Source organism: Accipiter gentilis, chromosome 1 (assembly GCF_929443795.1).
Source record: "Accipiter gentilis chromosome 1, bAccGen1.1, whole genome shotgun sequence".
NCBI lineage: Eukaryota > Metazoa > Chordata > Aves > Accipitriformes > Accipitridae > Astur > Astur gentilis.
This window is the reverse complement of record NC_064880.1, coordinates 37,499,263-37,524,954: the sequence shown is the minus strand read 5'-3', so window position 1 is coordinate 37,524,954 and position 25,692 is coordinate 37,499,263. Positions and strand designations below refer to the sequence as shown.

General features: G+C 53.8%; 3 protein-coding genes across 5 annotated transcripts in view; 2 read left to right on the top strand and 1 right to left on the bottom strand.

Annotated features, from left to right (window-relative positions):
- Positions 1 to 758, bottom strand: part of USP37 (ubiquitin specific peptidase 37) — a 38,932-nt gene extending 38,174 nt beyond the window's left edge. Inside the window, exon 1 of the mRNA XM_049834892.1 lies at positions 739 to 758. The gene's annotated coding sequence lies outside the window, so the exon portion shown is untranslated. The remainder of the gene's footprint in view (positions 1 to 738) is intronic.
- On the top strand, positions 41 to 14,417 carry CNOT9 (CCR4-NOT transcription complex subunit 9). The gene is made up of 8 exons (XM_049835290.1): positions 41 to 191; positions 4,621 to 4,800; positions 5,893 to 6,008; positions 7,317 to 7,426; positions 8,228 to 8,337; positions 9,314 to 9,412; positions 11,924 to 12,015; positions 12,720 to 14,417. Exons 1-8 carry the CDS (start codon positions 168 to 170, stop codon positions 12,886 to 12,888), a joined length of 900 nt encoding a protein of 299 aa, XP_049691247.1. The 5' UTR covers positions 41 to 167; the 3' UTR covers positions 12,889 to 14,417.
- A 96-nt stretch (positions 14,418 to 14,513) lies between these two features.
- PLCD4 (phospholipase C delta 4) lies at positions 14,514 to 25,628 on the top strand. Of its 3 annotated transcripts, none has more exons than XM_049814335.1 (17): positions 14,514 to 14,597; positions 15,555 to 15,695; positions 18,099 to 18,151; positions 18,507 to 18,665; positions 19,145 to 19,373; positions 19,614 to 19,743; positions 20,350 to 20,581; positions 20,987 to 21,188; positions 21,522 to 21,666; positions 22,146 to 22,298; positions 22,665 to 22,805; positions 23,155 to 23,311; positions 23,756 to 23,872; positions 24,163 to 24,341; positions 24,506 to 24,641; positions 24,735 to 24,884; positions 25,015 to 25,628. In XM_049814335.1, the coding sequence occupies exons 3-17, from the start codon at positions 18,127 to 18,129 to the stop codon at positions 25,119 to 25,121; spliced, it is 2,262 nt and encodes a 753-aa protein (XP_049670292.1). In that variant the 5' UTR covers positions 14,514 to 14,597; positions 15,555 to 15,695; positions 18,099 to 18,126; the 3' UTR covers positions 25,122 to 25,628. The 3 variants fall into 3 exon arrangements, with proteins under 3 accessions (XP_049670292.1, XP_049670282.1, XP_049670275.1); XM_049814325.1 differs by lacking the exon at positions 14,514 to 14,597 and adding an exon at positions 14,611 to 15,362; XM_049814318.1 differs by lacking the exon at positions 14,514 to 14,597 and having other exon boundaries at positions 15,423 to 15,695.
- Positions 25,629 to 25,692: the final 64 nt, after the last annotated feature.

Sequence of the window (25,692 nt, the reverse complement as noted above, 5' to 3'; positions counted from 1 at the left end):
GCAGCCCGGCCGGCGCCCGCGCGCATGCGCGCAGCCTTCGCCTCCTTCGCCTCGCCCCTGTCCCAGCCTCCGTCGCGGCGGGTGGGGTGAGGGGTCGGGGCAGGCCTGAGTGTATGGCGGCGGCTTTCTGAGCCGGGCCCGGCGGTAGCACCGGCACCGCTCCCACCATGCACAGCTTGGCCACGGCGGCGGTGAGGCGCGGCTGCGTGCCCCGCGGGGAGGGGCGGGGCGGGCTGGGCTGGGGCTGGGGCTGGGGCGAGGACCCCGTTGCGCAGGCCGCGCGGGGAGCGGGGCCGTGGGGTGCGCGGCCGCTCGTAGCTCTGAGGGGGACGCTTCCCCTCGGCCGCCCGCGGCGGGGGCGGGGAGGGCTTTGGGCCGCGGGGTGTCGCAGCCCGGGTGAGCTCCTTCCCCTCAGCGCCCCGGTGCCCGGCTGGGGCGGCGGGATCCCTCTGGTAGCGGGGAGGCGGGGAGTGAGCGCTTTCTCGCTCCGGCTGCCCTTCTCCCCCCTCCCCCCGGCACTCCTCTGAGCCTCCCCGAGGCGGCCGTGTTTTGCTCTGCTGCTCGTAGGGACGGGGTGGCTCGCCCAGGGGCCAGGAGGGCTTCCCTGCTGGGTGCCCCGGCTGCGCTCCCTCTGCCCGGTGTGTGTGTACCACCTCGGGTTTTCCCTCCTTCCCTCCTCTTGCCCCCTGCGGTCCCTCCCCCGCGCTGCGCCTGGACGCCTCCTGAATGCCCGGCTACCTCCTCTGTCCTCTGGGGAGCTCTTTTGCTTCTGGTCTCGACTGCAGAGGGAAAGAGGAGGTAGCGAAAAGCTTCTCAGGGCGGCATGCAAGTGGGAGGAAAAGCAGAGACTGCCTGTTGCTTCTTCCTTTTTCCCCAACACCTTGCAGTGCTGTCCGTAGTTGGTGCTTGCCCTCCTCCCCTCGGGAAGTTGCCGTGGTGGGATGAGGTGCCTGATGTTCAGGCTGGTGGGAGAGGAGCGGTACCTTGGCCTGGTTGGGTTCAAAAACGGAAGCGGAGTTTGAACGATGTGGTTACGGCATCTTATCTCCCATCTGAGCGGGTTTGTGTTTTGGTTTTCACTTCTCCAAATGCACATTTGTCATGTGTATAAGACTTCCTAGAGTTGATTGAGTCTCTGCCGTGTATTGGGGTTGGGAGGTGTATTGCAAGACCAGCACTTAGAGCTGTTTTCAAAAGAACTTAGCTCAAGGATCTGCTTGGACTAACAAGTAAACAAGAGTGAGTAAAATACTTATGAGCATAAGTTGAGAGAAGTTTTTAAGTCTTCCCATTTTAAGTGCTTGTGACTTTAAATTGTTTCCTGGAGTGCTGGCTAATATTTCTGATTTAAAGTGATGCTTTCCTGAGCATAGAATGGTGTGCAAGGTCATAGTGAACTCTCTTAATCAGCATTTACATTTTTATAGCAAGGTACTTCCTAAGTGCTTATCAAAAGTGCACAAGGGACTGTTGTATCTCCCATTAATTCTCTATCTGTGTTCTAGTCACCACTCTAAAGAAGGATTTTTTTAAAAAGACAATTTTAACAAAATAATTGTTTCGGGAATAGAAATCAACTTTATTTGGGGAATCATTTGAATGTATATTTAATTTATACGTAATTCACACCACCTGGTAGTTCTGTATTGAAATGTTTCTTACCACAGTCGGTTAGAATGCTTCGACTAAAGGTGACAGGGAAGGATGTTTAGTGCTAAAAATGTGCTTGGGAGCTGTGGTAAATAACGTTACCTCTTAGCAGGGTCATGAATTGGCTCAGGAATCCCTTTGGGTGTTGTGAACACTGTTGTGATAAAGTTGTGGTAAGCCAGAGCACTGGTCTTTATACAGTGATGCTGGTGGCAGCAGAAATGACACTTTGGTTTAAGACCTGAAGACAGCATAACATGCTAGAGCCTCGAGAACAGACTAAAGACAATAAACGTAGCTGTAATTAGCAATAAGCACTGAAAGCCCAACTCAAACCAGCTAATTCACTGCTATTGAAGTTCAAAGTTCATTTTAGTATTTTTGAGCTGGTGATCTATCAAAACAGTTTAAAAAGCACATGTATCCTATTAGTCGATGTTCTGCTTTGGTTTGCCAGTATTTTTACTAGTGTGCTTAGCAGCAAATGCTCAGGAAGAGAAAGCAAATTGCCTAAATCCAGTTCATGATGTGATTGTTGGAAATGTAATCAGGCATGGATGTTTGAAGTAATGTTGTTTCTCTTGAGGAGGGTGTTACAAGATCTTTCGTGATGCAGAGGTGGCTAGTTTGTGCTGTGTTGAGGTACTGTTGGTAACTTTTGCTTTCCCTGAGTGGAAGAGAAAGTCTGCCTGGCAGGGTTCTGTCTCAGAGCTTGCAGGATTTGTATGTAGGCCTCAGGGTTCCCCAGAATTTTACGTTTTAGAGGGAGAAGGGGGAACAACAATAAAGTAGGAAATTAGGAAAAAAATGTGTCCCCTTCAATTTAAACTAAAATGAGAGGAGCAGCTGTAGAGCCTGTGAAAAGCAGTTGGTTCTGGCTAAGACAGATATTGGACATCATAAACTTAATTGTGTGGAAAATCTACTTAGTATTCTCTGGGGATCACAAGCACATGATTGTGCTTTTAAAGGGTCGATGTATTTAAGCTTTCAGGAACTGAAACTTCCAGTGAGTCTAGAAAAATAGATGGAAGCTTTAGATAACACAATTATAACAACATTATTGCTACACTGCTTGTCACTCTACCATCCCAAATAAAAACAAATGATCTTTGTTCATTCTCCCTCTCTTTCTGAGCTTCAGTGTAGGAGTTGCCATTGGAATTGCACTCCCAAGTGTAAGAGGACAATAAATTTGTCAGGATTACTCATTTAGTGTGAGGTTCTGGAAAAAAAAATAAAAATAAAAATTGAGTAGACAAGAGAGAAGAAAGGATAGGAAGAAAGATGAACAGCTAAAAAGGTATTTGAGCCCTAGAGTACAGGGACTGATAACAGCACATTGGCTTATATATAGACATTTGAGTTAAATAATAATGACGGAAGTGGCTGGGGGAGAGAGAAATCTCAACAGCTGAGGAAGAATCTCTTTGGACGTGATCTCTTTGGATCTAATACATGTATGAATGGAGGAGGGACACCTTTGCAGCAATAGAGGCAGAAAGCTCTGGACAGGTCTGCCAAAGGTTAAGAAGTCTCCCTTCATCCCTCCTGCAGTTCTGGGAGCCTGCCTCTGGCATGTGGTTTCAGGTTTGGTTCCAGCCACTTTCAGTTCCTGAACAGGAGTTATATTCTCCTCAGTGCCTCAGCAATGAGCTGCTTAGTAGTAGCGTTGTTGTCAGTGTGGTACAGGCAGTGCTCACATCTGTCTGGGGTTTTTTTAAAGAAAAAAAAAAAAGGAAGAAATAGAGTCTGTTCTCTGTTCCCAGCCATGATTGCTGTACATGTGGAGATGCTGAGTGGTTGCATGCAGTCTAACTCAGGAGCAGCAGCATATGAATAAGGCTGTGCTTTGCTTGAATAGTTAACACTACAGCAGAATGTTTGAGTATATTCTAAACGGGGTTTTGGAAGTGTTCACACAGGAGGTTTTATTGCTGCTGTTTGTCTTCCTCAAGATTTTGTATCTGAATCGCCAAACTGTCTACTTAGGAAGCCTGCTGAGCATTTGTTTGCACCTTGAGTGCTTGTTGTGCCAGCAGAGGCACGAGACAAACTTTCATTGAAAGGCTTGCACCTTTCCTTCTCCACAGAAACTATGCTACAATTCCACAGTCCCTGTTTCTCTTCCTTTCCTTCCCAGCCCTCCCTCATTTTTTTTTGGCTTGAAAACTTGTTGGCTTTGATGCTGTTCTTTCCCTGATGTTCCAAGAAAGGCAGAATAGAAATCCTGCATTTCTCCTGAGTGGTAGAAAATGTGCCTTGACTATGAATATGTACCCTTCTCTGGGTTTATTTTGAACAGGAATTTTTGCACAAAATCGGTCTTGAAAAATTCCCTTTTAGCTCCATGCATGTAAACAAGATACATGGGGTGAATATGAGATGTCTCTACCAGCAGATGTTACTGGCTGTGGATGGTGTCTGATGTTGGAGTAGTAAGATTTTTCCAGTATTTGTATGAATATTTTTCTCAGGTACGTTGGGTGAATCCTATTGGCAGGTTCCAATGTCTTGGATGGTTTTGGAGAGAAAAAGATAGCATCTGCCTTACTTTGAATTTGTGGAAGCTTGCACTTGAAGCATGAAATGAACATGTGCTAAATGCAGGTGGAGCAAATGATAGCTGGCTAAAGTGTGTGTGATCTTCCTGGGAGCTCTGCTGGCATAGACAGGCAGCAGCATGGCTCTTATGTTGCTGAATGAAGTCTCAAGGTACTACTGACAAGTGGATTAAGAGAGATTGTCCTGATGAGTCAGGCCAGAAAGTAAAAACTTTACATTTCAAATAGGTGAAATAATAAGACTAATCTAAGGAAGGGATCCATATCCAGAGCATCTTAATGCAGCTTTAGTTCCTTCCTCCCCCAGTCAGGAGTTTCTTGAGCACTTATCTGCCAGGTTGTGGGAAGAGTTTTTGTGACACCTGGATAAAATGTTTGGACTGAAGTTTTCTTGTCTCCTTCCCAGCCTGTTCCAACAGCACTGGCTCAGGTTGACCGCGAAAAGATCTACCAGTGGATCAATGAGCTATCCAGCCCTGAGACACGGGAGAATGCGCTGCTGGAGCTGAGCAAGAAGCGTGAGTCTGTTCCTGACCTTGCCCCGATGCTGTGGCACTCGTTTGGCACGATTGCAGCACTCCTTCAGGTGGGTAGGACTGGCAGCATCTTTATTCCATGGTGCAGCACCAGCACATTGCAGCGCTTGTGTGTCCATGGGGCAGATCTGGGGAGGCACTGGCAGAGTCCCTTATTGCCGTTGTATGATGTTTGTTGGGTCACATGGTGAGGGGAGCAGATGTGGCAAGCCCATTTGCCATTAATCATCACTAGTGAGGCGATGTGTGCAGAGACTGTAAGATTTCTAATTAGATAACATACATAGTTGGAAGGGGAACAAGCTAGCTCTTGGCTGTATGAGTTCCTGGTGGATCACATTCTGTTTATTTTCATACAGCGTCAGAGCAGAGCCACAACAGTCTTTACCCCTAAGATCTCTGGTTTGATTTGTTCTACATGAGCTTGAGCACATCCTGGTCAGAAGGTTGCCCTTGCAGGGAGCCCACTGGAAGGGCAGCATGGGAATGCTGCTCACTGCTCTAGTGAATGTACCTGCATTTCATGTGAAATGAAGCAGCCCAGCTTATCTCTGGGCAAACTACTCTACAGCTGATGACTAGCTATCTCTCACTGCCGAGTCTAGTAATCTCTTTCAAAGAAGGAAAGAAAAGAATGCAGGATTAGCGATGTCAAACTGTTCTCAGAGTGGCCCTGAAACAAGTGAAGAAAATTAGAAGGGAGCTATAGTTGGAAGTAGGCAGATTTCTGAAACAGATTTCTCTCCCTCAGCTGCTTCACCTGCATTGAGTTAGAAGAGTACCAGCAGCTACAGTTTGAATAGAGTGGGTGTGCTCTGCCTCTAGGAACAAGGAGCACCACTCCTCTTCGATGTGGAAGTTCAAAACGAAGTGGCCCCTACACTAGTAAAGAGCCAGGAAATCAAATTAACCCTTTTTTACTGAAATGTAAGGTTTGAATACATTCCTGTGACTCCTTGTGAAATTGACTCTGACCCAGCTCTGCCCTTGCCTGGTCAGCATGGTGGCTGCCACGTAACTTCAAAGTGGTACTTGGTGAAAGCAGACTGTCATTGCCTGTCACCATACTTGTTCAGCAAGTGCTTTGGTGCAGCTTTCTGATGTTTTTCTCTTTTAACTTTTCTTCATCTGTTAATTTTTAGGAAATTGTAAATATTTATCCATCAATCAACCCTCCAACTTTGACAGCCCATCAGTCCAACAGAGTCTGCAATGCTTTAGCTCTACTACAGTGTGTTGCATCGCATCCTGAAACAAGGTAAGTGTTTCCAAGTGCACGAGTTTTCTGAGGTGTTGATGTTGACAGCTCAGCCTGTCTGACTCCAGAAGCACATAAGTGCCTTTCTTCTTTTTTACCAAGGCAAGTGGAACAGAGGACAGAGCTGGAAGATAGGCAGCTGCCTGCTGCTTTCACTTGTTTGCACAGATTATCAGGATGACAGCTTTACGGTGATCCTAAATGCATTGCATTCTGTGTATCATCTTGAGATTCTGCAAATTCTGAAAACATTAGGTTGTGGCTCCTGGGAGCTCAGCCAGAGATAGGACAGCCTTTGTGCTGAGTGCTATGTGCAGGATCCTTGTTTTAATGAGCTTACAGTTATTTAAACTAGCAGCTTACAGGTACTTAGACCAGCTGTCCAAAGGGTGGAATGAGCAGGGCTGTCCTTGCCAGAGGCTGTGTGTGGCAAGGGAGTAATAGCGGAGCCATGTCTGGAGTCCTCCTGCCTGACTTCACGTTTTCTCAATCTGTGTCCGCCCCATGTCAGCAGGGGAAAAGATGGTGTTGGTTCAGCCAAAATCAGTAGCTGAAACTCAGAAGAAAACTACCCAGAGATCCATGATCTCATGCTTCCGTTCCTGCTGAGAAGAAAGTGCTGCATAGCTGAAGTTGTTTTTCAGCTGCTGCAAAGCAGTGTTATACAGCAACCCTCCATGAGATGATATCTAAAGAAATAGAGTAGTTTTACACCACACACCTTTACATTTAAAGTTTGAAAACTGAAAACAGAGGAAGAATGTTGGATGACTGTGCCAGAGAGCTTCCTTCTGCTAGCAGAGCAGTCTCCAGGTTTCTCCATGCAGTCTGTATTTTTCACCATTTTCAGAAGGCAGTGAGAGGACTCTTGGGGAAAGGTGGATGTGCACATTTAAACTGTGGTAATGCCTAGAGATCAGCCAGTCTGGATTTCTGTCATGCAGATCCTTTGCACATGCATTGTGGCTGAATGTCCCTGCTCATGGGAGCCTGCAAGGTGAAATGCAACAGTGAATGTACAAAGCAGAGGGACTGGGTGGCAGTAAGGGGTAGCAAAAACAACAGGATGTGCTCTGTTCCTGATGAGCTGGAAACAGCAATGCAGGTAGCTGACAGTTTAGGTGTTAGGTTTTGTGCTGTGTCCAGTGCAGAATTTACTTCATGCCTTTCCATCAGAGAACAAACTGTTACCGTCCTCTGAGGAGCACCAGCAATGGTGTCTGTCAGGAGGCTCTGCATGGTAATGCTGGATTGTGTGCTCGCTTTTTTGTCTTGTCTCTCACATTGCATGTTCTCCCTTTCTTGCAGGTCAGCTTTTCTGGCAGCTCATATTCCTCTCTTCCTGTACCCCTTCTTGCACACAGTTAGCAAGACACGTCCATTTGAGTACCTGCGGCTCACAAGCCTTGGAGTGATTGGTAAGCAGCCAGACTAATGCTGGAGCACTGGTTTCTTATCAAGTTGGATGCAGTTCATGCTGTGTGTATAGAGACCTGCACGACCAAAATCACAGGTCTCTTTTTACTGGGATCTTCTGAGTCCTGTAGTGTTAACAGGAGGAGCTGCTCCTTTTCCATCAGTTCTGGAGGCATGTTCCTCTTAGTGTGTAGGAACTGGGCTTTTCACTAATAAGAAAATACTGAAGTCTGGGTGCATTGCCAAAAAATATGTTTCCTGTGAGTACAAGCACCTGCAGGCTTGTTGTACCTTCACCCTCAGCCCAGCCAGCTAGACACTGGGATGGGTGGGTGCAGACTTGGCTTGCTTTGGGTTTTTGTCATTGATTGACTTGGGTGTATTTGCCCTGTCTTGCCCTTATCTTGGTTTTGGGGGGTTTTTTTGTGTTTTTTTTTAATTCTTTCTGCCCCAAATATTTCTCTCGCAATGCATAAAATAGGTCTTAAAATGCACTTCTTCACAGAGTTTGCTGTGGGTGGTATGATCCTCTTGTGTTTGTATTACCACAGGGGGACAGCCAAGAATGCATCCCCTTTCTGAAAAATAAACAACCCCCAAACCCAGCTTGATTACTTTTATGTTGCCAGAACAATTTCTTCTCCAGCCATGTGCTGCAAGGTATTTAGGCCGACGGTTGCTCTGCCTTGCCGTTCAGACTTAATGATTCCTGGGGACGACACAGCATAGGCCCTCTTTGAAAGGTGAGATTTTTTTGAAACAATTTATCATGTATTGATTTTGGTTTTTGTTTTTCCTTCAAGGGGCCTTGGTGAAAACTGATGAGCAAGAAGTGATAAATTTCTTACTGACAACAGAAATTATCCCCCTGTGCTTACGCATTATGGAGTCTGGCAGTGAACTCTCCAAAACGGTACCTACTCTTTTTGTCCTAATTAAGACTTGTCTTATTTGTCCTTATTAAGACTTGTTTATCTCTGACTGAGCAGGCAGCCAGTAACCTGCAGAGTTGGCTTGTGTCACGTTGCAAATGCTGGGGCAACTCTGGATGGAGTTTTTACCTCCTGAAAAAAACAAACAAATCAAACCCACCAAACTAAGCTGGAGTTCCCAAGCTTGGTAGTTTTGCTTGGAAAGATCTTTCTGCTCTCAGCACCTTTTCTGGCCTTTGCAGCCATGCAGAGTAACTTTCAGGGCTGAGCTGGATCAACTTTCCTTGGCCTGAGAGAACAAATGCTTTAGCTATGCAGTGCAGAGGTTGGGCAGCAGCTGTTGGTGGTGGCTGTGGGAATGCTCACCACACTGGACCAGTTTGTTGTCTCCTCTGATCAGTGGCCTCTTTCCCCCATGAGCTCAGATCTGTGGTCAGACTGGTCTGATGACCCAGGTAGGCTGGCTGCAGATTTTAGTCTGTGTGTGCTTTTCTGGTGAAGCCTGCTGACATAGCTGGCTGAGGTTCTTCCAGAAAGTCACATCTTGTGATGAATCGATAACGCTCAAGATGAAAACCAAAATCATCTTGCTGTCTAGATGGCAGGGCCAAGGGACAGGTCCTTCTCCTGCTTCTTGCTCTGTGACCAGAGTAGTGTGGATATAATCCTGAGGCTGTCCTAGGTGGCCCAGCAGTAGTTGCTGTCTTATGCAACCTGCATCCAGCCATCTTGTACACACTGCTTTGCGTCCATCTCTTTAGTCAGAGATGCAAAGCATTGTGTAGTGTTCTGCATTTTCTTTTGGCTTTAAACTTTCACCAAGTAAAGGATTTGATGCCTGCTGAAAGACCTTTCAGCTCTGGGACTGCCTAGAAAAGAACACAGCACAAAGGCTGTCCCTTTTCAGGATAGATAAGTTGTTTATACGCTTTCTTTTCTGCTTTCTCCCCATTCTAGGTTGCTACATTTATTCTTCAGAAAATCCTCCTGGATGACACAGGGTTGGCATATATCTGTCAGACTTACGAGCGGTTTTCCCATGTTGCCATGATACTGGTAAGATTATTTGTTTCCCCTCTTTTAAAAAAAGAAAAAATTATGCTCTAGCAGCTAGCTTTTTCAGCAGCTACTTTACTGCTCTCTGGCTGGAGTATAGGATGAGGAAGGCAAATTGTTCCTGGGCTTCTTGCTTTTGACACTGTAGCTTTCTGCTTCCACATGTTTCTTTTGTATATCTCTGGTTTGCATTTCAAGAGAACACATATTAGTTGTAATACACTAAGTCCCCAAGATAAAATGGGTAAACATGTCCAGAGAAGAAAGAGAGTTTTCAGGGTTGTTGGCTGGATGTGAATTGATTCGATTTTATGTAAGAATGATCCCACTGCTCAGATTATGGATACATTTCCCATTTATGTCTCCCACAACAGGCTGAAAGAGCAGCAGGTTGAGCGAAGGAGTAAGAGCAGGGCAAGCATATATGATACTTGCCCTTATAACAGTCTTGCAGCTGCCAGCTATTTTCAGCTTTGGATTTCTGGGGCCAGTTGTGTGTTTTCTATGCAGTAACCCCCAGTGTTTGTCCTATCCTTCCCTTAAACCCATGGAAACTTTTTGTGTCCACAGTGTCCTTTACCAGGGAGTTTCATGGGTTTCCTGTTTGCTGCCTGGAAGGCCAACCTCCTTTTTTTTCTCTTTGAACCTGGCTCCTACTAGCTGCTGCTTATGACTCTAATTCTTGTGTTGGAACACAGAGAGAGCAGACAATTTTTGTCTGTTCCCTGTCCCCTGTGAAGGAGAAGTTTGGGTACTCATAATTTGTTCATCCCAGGAGTAATAGCCCCAGTTGAGCTTTATTATCTTTGAGCTTGCTGAGGGGAATACATGTCTGCCCTGAAATAGCTATTGTCCTTCTTTTGTGGTTGGTTGGTTGGTTGCTTGCTTGCTTGTTTTTTAAAGAGCAGTCTTAGGAGAAGAAAATGCAGCATTAAGTTAAGCGCTTTGCAATGCTGGTTCTCTGCCTAAATGTTGATACTTTCATTGGGAATATTTATTTGTCTGTCTGTTTTCCCAAATATAAAGAAAATGTTACCTCCTAATTCACCCACAAACAGCAAAATATGAATGATCATGAGCTGGTGTCCATAATATGCAATGTGGCATGATTTTTGCATTCAAGAAAAGGATCTGCTTTGCCCCCAAGCCACATGTACTTTCATCAAAGTGAAGGATGCAATTAGAAACCCTGGGGTAGGGGAGGGAAGGAGACCAAGGAAGAATCCATGGCTGGGAAGGGTATGAACACGGAAGGATGTGGGTGTGTAAAACTGTGTCAGCATGGAAGAAATGCTAGCTGTGGTATAATCCCACCATTGGGTGAAGTACTGATATGATTAATATTCCATAGTACTACAGAGAAGGATGAAAATGTTCATAGACATTTCTGTTCTCTATTTCAAAAATTGGGATAGTGTACTCTGTCTCATGAGGGTGATGATTTACTTCCTTGTCTGCTGATAACTGCATAAAATGTTATGCAAGTATTGGATGCTTTTAAAAGAGCAGGTTAGTATTTCCCATCTGGGAGAGGTTTGAGGAGCTCTTTGACCTGTTCTTTGTTTCAGAGAAATACTGGTATCCTGGGGAATTGCTGAGAACAGAAAGCTTGCAAAAGGGCAGATGAGGGGGACCTGCTAATTGCTAACTGCCTGACTATCCAAATATGGGTGAATTTGGCTAATGAGGAAAATGCTTAGTGCTAGCCAATGTAGTTTTACAGGAAAAAAACCCAACTTGTTGGGTAGATCTGATTGACTCCTGAACATGAGGAAGCAGACTGTTAAACTCCTTTAAAGCAGGCACGTGAAGGTATCCACACTGTTTACTAGGCTGGGTGCATTCAAAGGTGCAACCATGTACAAAGTCCTACATAGTCTGAGAAATGGAGGCTGGGCCAGGGAGATCTGCCCTGGTCTTGCTTCCCAGTAATGGCTTAATGAGGGATGTAGGAGAAAGGAAAATACAACTCTTGGATGCATGGTAAGACCAGATGTGGATCTTACTATATGTGGTGTGGGTGAGCCCAGTGCTCTGGCAAGATTTCCCAGGCTATTGTTAAGGTTTTAAAAGGGCGTTGAGATGAAGGCAGCACAGATGAGAACAGGGAGGGTTGCAGAGCTTGGGAGCACACCTCACGGGGTGACTCAGCCTGAGCTTATCAAAGTATTTGGGGTACATTTGCCTTCCTCCACCAGGGGGAAACCCCAGGTTCTCTTTAATCTAGCAGAGGGTTGGACCACTAAGCAGTCCCGGGAAGGTAAAAACCAAACAGAGATGAGACAAGCTTTCCCCAAGCTGCTGGGAGAATCCAAGTTGTGGCTAGCTGCTTTTAAAGGCATCTTGGCAAGCAGAGTGCTGGGCTTCATGCAGGGTATCTAGATGGAAGGTAATGCGCTGTGATGCATGGGAAGCCAGAGTGAGTGATTTAATGGTCTTTCCCAGTCTTTGCTGATTGTGAAGGTGTTCTTACAAAGACTTTAACTGGTGGCACTGGCCTCTATCGAACAGGGTAAAATGGTCCTGCAGCTCTCCAAGGAGCCGTCGGCACGGCTACTGAAACATGTCGTCCGCTGCTACCTTCGCCTTTCCGATAACCCCAGGTAAACATTTTAGGAGTTTGGGCAGGGGCTTCTCCCACTCCCTTGGAAGTGCAGTTCTTCTCTACAGTGCCCACTTGGGGAGAGTCAAGGTTCCTTGTCTGTCCTTATGTCAGCCTTAGCTCAGTGTGGAAAATAGGTAGGTTTTTTGTTTGTTTTTTTATTGCTAGTCCAAGAGCTTTTGTGGTACATGGGAGAAACAGTGACTGTTTGGGCCTGGTGCAGATTCAAGCTGTGCAAGCTACAGCTACCTGAGCTCAAATGTAGCTTGAACTAGGTACAAGGGAGGGACTGAGGTGGAAGGTATGCTATGCTCTCCCTCTTCTGCATCATGTGGGCTGTTGTTAGTAGAAGCCAACAGATGAAATTCAGTTGAAGGAATACAAACTGATTTCATGCTGATCAGCAGCTCTGCCCAAAGCTGCTGGGTATGTATTTGTCATCTTGGCCTCTCCTGGCATCGCATTGCTCTTGACTGATGGGTGTCAGGGCACAGGAGTTGGCTCAGTGAGGTCTAGTGTGAGGGATGGGAGCTGGGCTGGCTGCCTGAGTGCCGTGTGCTGCAGTGCTGCTGCTTGGTTCTTTCCTTGGGTGGCCCTGCCAGGGAGACCCCCAAGCAAAGGAGCGTTGTGTCCCCAGTGGGGTTTGCTCCCCTCTTGCCCCTGTGAGTTTATTTGTTGGGCCCCGTTTCTTGTCTCTTGATGTAGGGCACGTGAAGCTCTCAGGCAGTGCCTTCCTGACCAACTGAAGGACACCACCTTTGCCCAGGTCCTGAAGGATGACACCACCACAAAGCGCTGGCTGGCTCAGCTTGTCAAGAACCTGCAAGAGGGTCAAGTCACTGACCCACGGGGCATCCCTCTTCCTCCGCAATGACTGCTGGGGGAGGTGGGGGACCAGGGAAGAAACAGCTCAGGTTTACAAAGAACCAGGAACAGGTGACCTCTTCTGCAACAAACTGGGCACACCAGCTGGCTGCCAGCTTGTCGGACCACCCCACCCAGCCAAAGGGCTGCTCTGTAGCAATGCAGCATGCCTCTGGGGATCGCAACACCAGCAAATGCTGATACTACAGCTTAAAAAAAAAAAAAACAAAAAAAAATCAATAAAAACAATCTGTAAAGATCCCCATCTCTCCAGGAGACTTGGCTGGCATCTCTCCCCCCACAGCCAGACAGGGGGTAGTGCAGATGTCCGCTCTTCCAGCTAGCTCAGCCTCTGCCCAAGTGGTGTGTGACATGGGGTGTGCATGCCACATCCCTCCGGTTCCTTGTCACTTCTTGTTTACATGTCTGTTTAGATGAGTGAGCTGAATAAAAGCTGATCCAGTTGTTTTATCGCCTCTTAAGACTGCTACTCAGCTGCAGGTAGCCCAGGGACAGCTTTCTTCCCTGCCAGCACTTCCTTGCTTCTGGCTCTGCATCTGGCTGGTGCAGCGAGCTTCTCTCTTCCTTTCCTTTGGCACAGAGGCAGTGGCTGGAGCCGGGCCACTGCGGTGCTTGCCCCAGGAGGAGGGGTGGATTACTTGCGATGAACCCACACGTCATAAGCTTGCTTCCCAGGGCTCTTGGGGGAGGAGAAGACAGCAGGACTGTGGCTCTTGTGCTGTAAATAGTGCACTCCTGCAGCTAACCAGCAGCTGGGGGCTGACGCGTGCTGGTCTCTCGTCTAGCCCAGCTCTCGCCCAGCGGGGCTGGCTTGTCAAATGGAGCTCAGCATTAGGAAACCTGCCTTGTGGTGGTGGGCAGGCCACTGACCGATGATCCCCTGCCACAGGACATCTGGGAGCAACATCCTGCGGGCTCCAGGTATGTCGGCTTCCATGCCTGCCGCTGCCTGCTAGGCGTCTCTCAGTCCTGGCCCCCCTCCCTTCCCCCCTCCAGCTCATCTCTGCCAGCCGGGTGCATCCACTTCAGCTTTCAAACCAGCCTTGGCGTCTGCCTTGGCCCCACCGTAATTGAACTGGACCAGCAGCTGCTTACCTGCCTTCCCTGCGCTGAGGGGTTAGTGTGGCCGTGGCAGGCTCTTGGAAGCAGCTGAGGAGCTCCTCTGCTCTGCTGCAGTGGAGCCTGCTCTTGGCTGCAGGCAAGCCTGGGCAGCTACTTGATTTCTCCCCCCTCCTCGAGGAGCCCATTTTGCTGATCATCTGCAGTGTCGTGCCAACAGTGTCTTAAATCCCATCTCGTTTCCCTTCCCTCCTCCCCTCACAGCCTTGCGTAACAAGGGCAGAGCATGGCCTCTTCCTTGCCCCCAGGGTTCTGTTTTGTAACTATCACCTTCTTTTCCTTCCTGTCCGCCCTGACCTTGACAGGGTGTGAAAATGCTTCTGTTTGGTTTGGGTTTTTGGTTGGTTTTTTTTTTTGTAAGTTCGGATTAATAAATAATAAAACCCCAGCGCCAGCACAGATTGCTCCTGGTCTGGTCTCTTGGGGAGGGCAAGCTGGAGGGGGGGGGGGGGGGGATTTATTGCAGGCGGGAGGAAGGGGGGGGGGCTGTGCCAGCTTGGGGATGTGAGCTGGGGAGAGTACGTGGCTTTTGGTGGGAGTTGGCCATGTTCCTGCGGCACCCCATCTCTCCTGGAGCAGGTAATGCGGGGGGGCTTGGAGGAGGAGGTGTTGCTCCATGTTGCTTTGCAGGAAGGCAGCGAGCGCTCTCCAGTGGGCTCTGGATGGAGCCCACCGGGGAGAGCGCTCGCTGCCTTCCTGCAAGATGTTCGGAAGTGCTCTCATGCTTGCCCAGGGTCCGGGTCTATTAGAGCATCGGCCACCTGAACTTTCATCCCTGTCCTCAGGGTTGCCCCAGCTTGGATCCCCATGGAGGTTTTGCCCCGGGATGCTCAAACTGTGCCCTGCTCTTTGGGTCCTGGGTCTCTCCCAACCGGAGGGTCCTGGCCCTGGGGACCACTGTGTCCTGGGAAGGGGACAGGGACACAGTGGGGACCCCTCTGTGCTCTGTGGTTGGGGAGGTCGGGCCGTGCTGGGTGCAAACGGCTCTGAGGAAGGACAGGCTGTGCCGGAGGGTGGGAATGGGGGGCTCGGCCCCAAGCGGGGGGTACTGTAGGGTGCTCCTAGCCCTGCCCGTCCCGTCACTGCCTTCCCCCCCGCCTTCCCCGCCCTCCCCCAGCGGGAGCGGCGTGACCTTAATCCGAGGCGACCTTGAGAGGCGGCGGCTGTGGGGCGTGCGGGGGCCGGGGGCGTCCCGCGGGCGCGGGGGGCTGGGGGCGGGCTCCCCGCCCCGCCGCTGCCGAGGGGCGGGCAGCCGGGGCAGCCCCGGCCCCGTGCGGCTGCAGGCGGTGGAGCACCGGCGGAGCGGAGCGGAGCGGCACGGCACGGCACGGCCCAGGCGAGCGGGTACAGGGCTGGGCGCCGGCTCCTCCCCGCGGGAAGCGGCGGGAGGGGGGTGGCGGGGCGGGTTGGGACTCCCGGGGTCGGGCAGCGCTGCCCCAGAAGCGGCTGCACGCGTGGCGTGGCGTGGGGTGGGGTGGGGGGAGAGGTGCCGGCGGTTTTCTTTCCTCTGCTTTAAGGTGTCACTTGTTCCCCGAGCTCCGCACTCCCGGGTTGTGCTGCTCCATCCCGGAGCCCGTTGTCCGACCCCCCACCCGAGCTCCTCTGACCCCGTCAGCTGCCGGCTGGTCCGCCTGCGTGGGTCAGGCTCCATCTCTGGGGGCTGCAGCGTGTCCTGGGGTGAGTGGCAAGGCTGTGTGGGGCAGTGGGGCGGAGCAGAACCCCGGGACACGGGCAGTCTGTGTGCACACCGGGGTGCAAGAAAGTAAGGGGGTGCCCAGGGAGGCGGGGGGTCATCCCTCCCTGCTCTGGCACAGGAACCCCCATGGTGGCATTTAATTCTGCCCGAGGACTCTGCACTGGAGCGGTTGGGGAGCGCTCACACCCGCTGGCCCTCCAGCTCCTTTTAGGGACTGTCACCTCCAGCAGAGAGGCTATGGTGGCTCAGGGTGTGCTGGGAGGAGCTCGGGCTGGCCCTGGCAGGAGGCAGCTGCCCTGCAGGAAGCCCTAGGGTTGGGTTTCTCCAGCCCCTGGCTCCTGTCCTGCTCCCCTCTACAGTGTAACTCAGATGGGGGTGAAGGGGGCTGTGCGAAGCCAGGCTGCGCTGGGCTCGGGGCATCACTCGTGCGCCAGGGAGAGCTGAACAGATGTGTCCTTGTGTTCACACTCACGGGATCCTCCTTGCACTGGAAGGGACCATCTCTTATTTGCTGCATGTGCAGGGGGGGCACAGCTCCGTGGCTGGGGCATGCTTGGGCCATGCTGGGAGTCTGTAAGGGCTGGCACTGGGGGAGATCAGTTTAGCTCCAAAATCTCAGCGCAGTTATGGGCCTGGGGGCTGCAAGCAGCTCCCTTGCATGCTGCCTCCTTGCACACATGCGTGGCAGGGTGCAGAGAAGACAGACCCAATGGTGGCACCAAGCCCATCCCTGTCCCAGGCCAGCATCTCTCTCCACTCCTCCAGCCTCAGTGCCTCTCCCTCCGCGCTGGCTTCCCAAAAACATCCCCATCTCCATCCCCTCACCTGCTGCAGCACAGGGGGCATGGGGCAGGTGGGCACCTGGAGCTGTGATCCTGCAAAGCGGCTGTGCCGGTGTGTTGCCAGGAGGCAGGAGGGTCCAGGCAGATGGGTGACCGGGGTTGTCCCCCCACTGGTTCCCTGCAGGCCATGGGGTGCAGAGGGGATGACAGCATGCTGAGGGAGGGGGCAAGGCACTCCTGGGACTGTGCAAGCCAGCGGGCATCAGGGCACCCACTCTGCAGGGCCCGAGAGGAGTGTGGTCCCACCACCCTCCGTTTGTGGGTGTGGGTGCCCTGAGCCCTGGGCCAGTGGGTCAGTCCCCCCACGGCACATCGGATGTGGGAGGGTGCAGGCACTGCAGCGAGTCCTTGTGGTCTGAGCCCTGCAAGAAGGGCCAGTGCTGGGAATGCGTGGCACTGGGCACTGCTGGGAGGCAGCTGGGATGGCACCCCAGCCGTTCCGTGTCTTCAGCAACACGAGGTCCCCAAGACCGTGGAAAGGCAGTCCCCACTTGCCCTGGGGACAGCTGAACGGCCACTGCCAGCCCCACACCTGGCATGTCCCCCAGGAGCAGGGCGACAGCCCCAGCCAGCGCTCTGCTGGGGATCTGACGTGCCTGTCCCCACACCGAGCAGGGGACGGCTGCCGTCTGGTCCCAAAGCCTGCAAGGGTCTGGCAGCCAGGCTTGGCAGCTGCCTGCACACTGACGGCACCGGCTATTCCCAGCCCTGCGCTGCCGGTGCCTGTGCTGAGTCAGGGGCCTGGGGCACGGCTGCCACCCCTGCACGGTGGCACAGAGCCCTCCACCCCCAGGGACCCCCAGGTCTCCTCCTGCACCCAAATCCCAGCTCACCAGCTGCGGCATCCACTCCTCGAGGGCCCAGTTCCAGCACCCGGGTGACAGGCACATCCAGCGATTTGTCTAATTAAATTCTTAACAGCCTAATCAAAGCCTTATTGTCAGACCAGTTGTATTTATAGTCCCACTTGTCGCAACGCGCTCCCTGTTCGGCTGCCAGTGTGGTTGCGGTCCCGGGGTGCTGATGTTCCCTGGGGAGAAGGGGGTGGGGGAGCTGAGGGTCATTGCTCTGCACCCCTGTCCTTGCTCTCACAGCCTTTCCTCTCCCTTACTTCCAAATTTGCTGGTTGGGGGCCTTTTCCCATGCGGTGGGGGCTGTTCTTAGGCACCCCCAGGGCAATTTTTCCCAGCTCCTGGGGTTACTTCTTCCCTGGGAGCTGTGACCTGGGAGCAGCAGGGCTCCGGTACCCACCGGGATGCGGGGCAGCTGTGCTCGCAAGTTTTTCTGTTTTTCTCCAACACCTTTCGAGCTCTGGCTTCCGGGTAATGCAAATAAACATTTCTTGAGCATGGTGGTGTGAATTTGACACTTAAGGAAAGCAATGACCCAGCAGGAGACAGGCACAGGTGCGCTCACACACGGGCAGGGGCACGCGCACCTCACACACGTGTGGGCACGGCCGGAGCCCACCCGGTGGGACCTGGGTGCAGTGGGGGGATCCGGCCCCGCTCCCCCCAGCCACCCTCTCTCTTCCCTCCCCAGCGGCTGCCAGTGTGGAGGAGGCAGAGCCATGGCATCGCTGCTGTGCAACGCCCGTGAGTGCCCAGGCAGAGGGGAGGTGCAGGGCAGGGCAGAGCACTGGGCCATCCGGTTTTACCCTGGGGCAAATCTGGCCTGGGGGTTGAGTTCACCTTGTTGCACTCTGGAGCATCCCTAGCCCATCACGGCTTTTGGGATTTGGGCTTGGCAGTGCCAAGGACGGGTGGGAAGAGTGGATGGGGAATTACCTTCTGCCCCTCTTGTGGCAAAGGGAGTCTGTTTGGTGTCCATCCCACCTCCATCCCAAATCAAAGGACTACAGGGGGGTCCCAGAAGTGAGAGGGAGCAAGGTACCAGGGCACAGTGCCCGGATACCCCTGCCCTTAGTGATGCAGCTCACACTGCCCACAGGCATCCAGCTCACAGACACACTGGAGCAGATGCAGCAAGGGACGCTGATGCGCAAAGTCAAGTCCAAGAGCTGGAAGAAGCAGCGTTACTTCAAGCTGCAGGATGACTGCATGACCATCTGGTACCAGTCCAAGAGGACAGGCAAAACTGAGTCTGCTTGTGAGTACCGGCTGCTGTATGTTGGCCATGGGACCATCGGTAGGGTTCAGAGTGAACAGGGATGTGAATTTATGGAGATTCTTGGAGCTGTGCTTGCAAAGGGTGCTGGGGCATTCAAAAGACTCTGTGTGCATGTCTGGGTTCTTCTCAACCACACCTTTCCATGAAGCATCCTGCCCCCAGCAGGACCCATAGGTCACAAAGGCTGAGTATGCAGCTGATACAAGTGGAAGCTCTGGCGTGCCGGCAGAGGAGTAGGCAGACAAACAGAGGTGCAGATGGATGAGTAGCTCCATGGATGGATGGATGGATAGCTCAATGGGTAGATGGATGGATGAGTAGCTCAGTGGATGGATGGATGGATGAATGTATGGATGAGTGGAAGAAGGGATGGCTGGAAGGACAGTTGTGTGTGGGCAGTGCCCCCTGCCCTGCAGTCCTTGTCCCCCACAGACAGGCCTCCTCTCCCTCTGCCCCAGTCTCCATCAGCGATGTGGAGACGGTGCGGGAAGGGCACCAGTCGGAGGTGCTGCAGAGCCTGGCTGACGAGTTTCCCCCTGAGCGCTGCTTCACCATTGTCTTCTATGGCCGCCGGGGCAACCTGGACCTCATTGCCGGCTCAGCAGAGGAGGCGCAGTGCTGGGTCCAGGGCCTGCGCCAGCTCATTGAAGTGGCCACCAGCATGGACCAAAGGGAGAAGATAGACCAATATCCTTCCTGCGGGTACCACTCTGCCCTCCACACTCAGTCCTTCCCCGTCTCTGGCCATTCCCCAGGCCCTGCATCTCCAGCCTTGCCCCAGAGTGTGCTTAGCTCTTCTGGGTCTCACCATCTGCACCAGGGCAGGGAGAGCCCACAGAAAAAGGAAAAGAGGCCCTCTGATGCTCCCCAGCTCCATCTCTCTTAGCCAAGGTCCTTTCCCTTAACATCTGCCCTGGTTTCTCGCACGTGGATTTGTGACTGGTTCCAGAAAGCCGACAAGAATAAGGATGGGCGCATGAACTTCAAGGAGGTGCAGCGTCTCCTCAAGATGATGAACATTGACATGAATGAGGATCATGCCCTGCGGCTCTTCCAGGTAGGCATTGCACCTGAGGGCCTGGAGGGGCTGGGGAGGGGCTGGAGGGGCTGGAACAAACTGCATAACACCTCCCTGCAGAAGAATGTGGTCACTTTCTTCTGTCCATCCATCCATCCATCCATCCATCCATCCATTTATTTGTTCACCCAACTACCTGTTTACTCAGACAAACATCCATTTGTTCATTTATCTGGCAACCCAACCAGCCAAGGCAGCTAGCTGTTCCTCCCTCCCCTTCATTTGTCCATCCAGCTGCTTATCTGTCCACCCAGCTAACCACCCATCTGTTTGTTTATCCATCAACCCAATCAGCCAGCGAGCTGTCCATACATCCATCCATGTAACCATCCATCCATCTATCCATCCCTCCACCTGTTTGTCCATCTCTCCATCCATGGACCCATCCATCTATCAGTCCACCCAACCAGCCCTCTATCTGCCAATCCATCCATCTGTTCACGCATTGATTGACACCTACCACTGCCGCTGGTGTGGAGTCTCTCTGCCCTCTGTTGGGGGTGGGTGAATGCCCTCCACAGCCCCATGGGGTGGCCAGGACACCCTGTTTTGCCCCAGCTAGGTGCTGAGTGAGCTCCCTTGCAGGCTGCCGACAAGTCAGAGTCGGGGACGCTGGAAGGGGAGGAGTTTGTGCTCTTCTACAAGACCCTTACACAGCGTGAGGAGGTGCTGAGCCTCTTCCAGGAATTCTCCGAGGATGGGAAGAAGCTGACACTGCTGGAGCTGGTGGATTTCCTGCGGCAAGAGCAGCTGGAGGATGAGGGCACAGAGGAGCTGGCCATGGAGCTCATCGACAAGTACGAACCATCTGAGACAGGTGAGAGCCAGCCCGGGTATCGGCTGTGCTCTGCACGGTGGGGAAGGAGGGTGCTGAGACTCACAACCCAACAGCAGGGGCATCCCCAGCCCCATCTTGCTGCAGGTGGACACAAGGGGAAGGTTCACCGTGGTGTGATCTGGTACAGTTCCCTTTTTTTGGTTCACTCCTGGACCATTTTGGTGTAGAAGGTTGACCAGCCATGGGGTCCAAGCTCTGGCTTTGTGGTCTGCTGCCCACCTTCCCATGGCTTCTGCCCCAGGGCATCTATCCCTGTGCTCCAGACTCTGGCAGCAGCTGTGCCCACCAGGTTGGGGATGCCAGGAGCTGCCAGCAGCAACGTTTGTCCTGATCCTGTCCCCTCTGGGTCCCTGGCTGTTGCTGAGCCTCCCCCTCTGCCTGCAGCCCGAGCTCGCCATGCACTGAGTGCCGATGGGTTCCTCATGTACCTCTGCTCCCCGGAGGGCTCCATCTTCAACCCCCGGCACCGGGCACTGTGGCAGGACATGAGCCAGCCGCTCTGCCACTACTTCATCTCCTCCTCCCACAACACCTACTTGATAGAGGACCAGATCCGGGGCCAGAGCAGCATCGAGGGCTACATCAGGTAAAGGGGCTGCTGCCTCCTGGCTGCCCCCCAGCACCCTCCTGCCCCAGTGTCATGCCCCAGGCAGCTCCATGGGGCAAACCCAGCAAGAGGACAAGCTCCTTTGCCCCCTCCTCGTCCAGCACCCCTGTGGCTGTGCCATGTGGTGCTCAGCAAGGGGGTCCACTCTGGGGATGCTGAGCCCAGCTCTTCCTGCCCTGCATGCAGCAGCATCTCCACCATTGGCAGTTGTCTCCTGGTCCCTGCAGGGGTGACACCCACAGCCAGGGGGGAGGGCAAGGGGCTGGTGCCCTGGCTGGGTGTGGGGTTCCAGGGGTGACCACACACCCACAGGGCTCTGAAACGGGGCTGCCGGTGCCTGGAGGTGGATTGCTGGGACGGGCCGAATGGGGAGCCCATGGTGTACCACGGCCACACCTTCACCTCCAAAATCCCCTTCCGGGAGGTGGTGAGCACCCTGGGGAAGTACGCCTTCAAGGTAGGGCACCCTTCCCCGGGTGCTGGGTGTCGTGGGTGGCCCTCAGCAGGTGGTGGGGGATGTGGCTGCAATCTGGGGGCAGTGATGGATGTCTGGAGGGGGAGCAATGCTGGGGCTCACACACCTGGTGCTGCAGCAAGACCGACCCTGCCGTGGGTGAGGAAGGTGGCTGTGTCCCTTCCTGGGGGACAGCACTGGGGGGTCTGACCCACAGCCCTGCACCCCCTGCCACATCAGGGGATGGGGGCTCATGCAGACATGGTCTTCTGGCGGTACAGGGTTAAGATGGGGCCTGGGGGATGCGGGGATGAGATGGGATATGAAGGATGCTGGGGGATTGGAGGGGTATGAAGGTCTCAGGGGGATACGAGGACACACAAGGCGCTCCATCCTGGCACTGATCACGCCTGGGCAAAGCCCTTGTGAGAGCTCCCCAACTCCACCGAGGCTGATCTCCAGCTGTGCACATTGCTCCCCAGACCTCAGACTACCCGGTAATCCTGTCCCTGGAGAACCACTGCAGCATGGAGCAACAGGAGGTCCTGGCCCAGCAGCTCAAGGACATCCTGGGGGAACAGCTTCTCACCGCCACCATCGATGGGCGCATCCCCACCCAGCTCCCGTCCCCGGAGGTAGGGACAGAGCGTGGCCATGCTGGGCATCGCTGTCCTGCCTGGGAGTGGGGTGAGGAGGTGGCTCTGCTGTCCAGAGGGAAGGCCACCCCTGTCCCAGCATCATCCTGCTCTGCTGGAGCATTTGGGGACCCTGGGGATACTGTCTCCTCATGTTCACAGGGCTCCCAAAGCTGTCCCCAAGGTTCTCTCCCCATGCCCTGCAGAGCCAGACAGCAGAGCAGAGCCTTCCTATCCTGTCCCCTCCTGGGTGCTGAAGGGAGCTGGTGGTGCTGGCCCCCAGCAATGCAGGGCCTGGGGAACAGCAAGTCCCATGGAGAAGATGGGTACCCCAAGGTGCCTACCTCTCCATCCCCAACCCCGCAGGAGCTGAAGCACAAGATCCTACTGAAGGGGAAGAAGATCGGGCGGCTGGAGGACATGCTGGATGGGCCGGGGGATGAGGCGCCTGATGTGTCCGATGATGACAATGGGGCAGAGGCAGAGGAGGAGAAGCGGAGGGTGAAGGTGGGTGGCCTGGGCTGGGGACTGGCCAGGAGTGCTGAGCCCCAGACACAGCTATGGGCCATGGTGACATCCTAGTGCCGAGAGGAGAGGCAGAGACATCACCAGGCAGGGGGGGAGATCCCTTTCTGCCCCTGGCCAGGCCAGATCCCTCTTTGCCCAGTGTCCCTGTGGTAGCACTGTGTTGGGGGTCCCCTGCTTGCTCCGTTCCTGGCAGGAAGGCTACCTGTGGTGGGGGTGCTTCCACCCCCAGCACACCCCCAGCTGCTTTTGGCTGCCCTGGACTCTACAGCCCCTGTCCTGGGGGATGGTGCTCCCATCAGGAGGGACCCAACACGGCTCTGCCTTGCAGAAAGACAAGGAGAACCTGGCGCAGGCATTGTCTGACTGCGTCATCTACTGCAAGAGTGTGTCCTTCCGGGGCTTCCAGGAGGCCCGCAGCCATTCCCGGCCCTCCGAGATCTCTTCCTTTGCTGAGGCCAAGGCCAGGAAGCTCATCCGGGATGCGGGTGAGACGGAGGGGACAGTGGCACCAGGGGACTGGGCCAGGGTGGAGCGGGCAGGTGGCTTCCTCAGGTGTAGGGCTAGAGCCTCCAGACACCGGGGTTCCCTCCCTGTCCAGCGGAAAGGGGGGTCCAGCAGGGCTGTACCCTGGGTTTTAGATCTGGTGGGTGAGTCTGGGTTATTGGTTTAGAAAGCAAGGCAGGATGCCTGGGTTCCTGGGAGGGGAGAGGGATGAGAATTGGTGGGTAGGTGGGTAGGTGGATGGATGGATGGATGGATGTTTGGATGGATGGGTGGATGGATGTTTGGATGGATGAGTAGGTGACTGGGTGGATGGATGGGTGAAAGGATGAATGTTTGCATGGATGGATGAAGAGGCATTACACATTGTGGGTGGCTGTGCAGGCAAGGGAATGACCCCACGAGTGGCCCTCATGCTCCATCCCTAGGGAATGAGTTTGTTCGCCACAATGCCTGGCAGCTGACACGCATCTACCCCAGCGGGATGCGGACTGACTCCTCCAACTACAGTCCCCAGGAGATGTGGAACGTGGGGTGCCAGATCGGTATGGCTGGGGGGGTGTCAGGGCTGTGGCCTGGGGAGATGCCCTGGGTCCCGTGCCAAATGGGACCATCAACGCTCGTGTTGGTGCCAGCTGCAAGCCCAGCTGGAGCCAGATCTGGCTGCAGGCTCTTGCTCTGCCCTGGGGAGCCTGGGTATACCCAGACATCAGTGCCTTGTCCACCTGTGCCATCCCGCATCTCTCTGGCCATGGGGACAGGCTGGTTCTCAGCTCCAAGCAGGGCATGGTGTCTCCAAGCTTCCCTGAACCCTTTCCCTGCCACCTTCCCCCAGTGGCTCTGAACTTCCAGACGGCTGGCATGGAGATGGACCTGTGTGATGGGCTCTTCAGCCAGAATGGCCGCTGCGGCTATGTGCTCAAACCACCCTTCATGAGGGACGAGGAGACTCTCTTCAACCCCAGTGACCCTGGCAGCCGGGAGGGCCCTGGCCCCATCACCCTGACAATCCAGGTATGGGACTGACGAGAGACCCTGGGGAGCCGTGACAGTGTCCTGGGGCTCTGTCAGTCCCAAATGGTGGGGACACTGTTGGGCAGCATGCTGAAGCTGAGCAGCCTCCCAGCAGATCGGTTCAGCTGCTCTCTGGCTCACGGGGTCCCTGCCACTTCCCGCAGGTGATCAGTGGGCAGCAGCTGCCCAAAGTGGCCAACACTAAGGACGGAGCCGTCATTGACCCGCTGGTGCGTGTGGAGATCCATGGGGTCCCTGCAGACCAAGCACGCCAGGAGACCAAGTACATTGAGAACAATGGTGAGTGCTACGGTGGTACCAGGGACCCAGCTGCGCCCACGTGGCCCATCCCTGCCCTCCCTCACCCTCCCAGCACCCACTCTCCCTTCCCAGGGTTTAACCCCCGCTGGGACGAGACACTCCAGTTCCAGCTCCATGTGCCAGAGCTGGCCCTCGTCCGCTTTGTGGTGGAGGATTACGACAAGACGTCCAGGAATGACTTCGTGGGCCAGTTCACCCTAGCCTTTACCAACATCAAACCTGGTGAGTGGCTGTTGCCTGATGGTGGTGGGGCCCTGGGGCAGCTCCAGCAAGGGTGTCCGGGGCTTAGCTGGGTGCTAGAGAGCAGAGTGGTGGGCAGCAGTCAGCTAGAGCCTTGCTGTCTCCCCTGCAGGCTACCGCCACATCCATCTTCTCTCCAAGGATGGCACCAGCATCCCGCCCTCTTCTCTCTTTGTCAACATCCGCATTACCGAGCCGCCTGGCCCTGAGCAGGACTGAGCTCGTGGGGTGAGCAGGACCTGGATGGAAGCCATAGAAGCCAGCCTCAAGCGGCTGGGGCCCCAGAGCCAACCACATTGCCCTCTCGTTGAGCCATTTGTGTCATCCCTGTGTCATTGTCACTGCTGTACCCCCTTTGCAGTGGCCTCCAAGGGCTGGGAAAAGGCACTGACCTCCCCTTCTCAGGTTCAGGATGCTGCCTCCCACGCCTGAGCTTGGGGTCTGTGCTGGTACACACCCTGCACCCCCAGCACTCCCCATGTGCATTCTGCCCTGGCCCACGGGCACAGCTTGGCTGCGGGGAGGAGGACAGATGGTGTGCAGCCCCCTGGCTCTGCCACACGGGCTGGTCCCCCACGGCCAGGGGAGCAAGGCTGGAGCCGAGCAAACCCCAGGGCTGGGCAGAGCTGGGAGAGGAGTCAGTCCTCGCTGCTCCCTGACCCTACAGAACCCCATCACAGCCCCTGGCCCCTACAAACCCTCGCCATGTTCCTTCTCTGTAAGCAACCTAATAAATTGTTCGATGACAGGCAGGCTTGGGTCTGGTTGCAGTGGGGCTGGGGAGAGACAC

What these genes read in the sequence shown, in the direction of transcription:
- CNOT9 (XM_049835290.1), top strand. Translation starts at nt 168, where the DNA reads ATGCACAGCTTGGCCACGGCGGCG. An exon ending in CGATTGCAGCACTCCTTCAG is followed by an intron (nt 4,801 to 5,892) that starts GTGGGTAGGACT and finishes GTTAATTTTTAG; the next exon opens with GAAATTGTAAATATTTATCC. An exon ending in GCATCGCATCCTGAAACAAG is followed by an intron (nt 6,009 to 7,316) that starts GTAAGTGTTTCC and finishes CCTTTCTTGCAG; the next exon opens with GTCAGCTTTTCTGGCAGCTC.
- PLCD4 (XM_049814335.1), top strand. Translation starts at nt 18,127, where the DNA reads ATGGCATCGCTGCTGTGCAACGCCC. An exon ending in AGCATCGAGGGCTACATCAG is followed by an intron (nt 21,189 to 21,521) that starts GTAAAGGGGCTG and finishes ACACACCCACAG; the next exon opens with GGCTCTGAAACGGGGCTGCC. An exon ending in AGGAGAAGCGGAGGGTGAAG is followed by an intron (nt 22,806 to 23,154) that starts GTGGGTGGCCTG and finishes TCTGCCTTGCAG; the next exon opens with AAAGACAAGGAGAACCTGGC.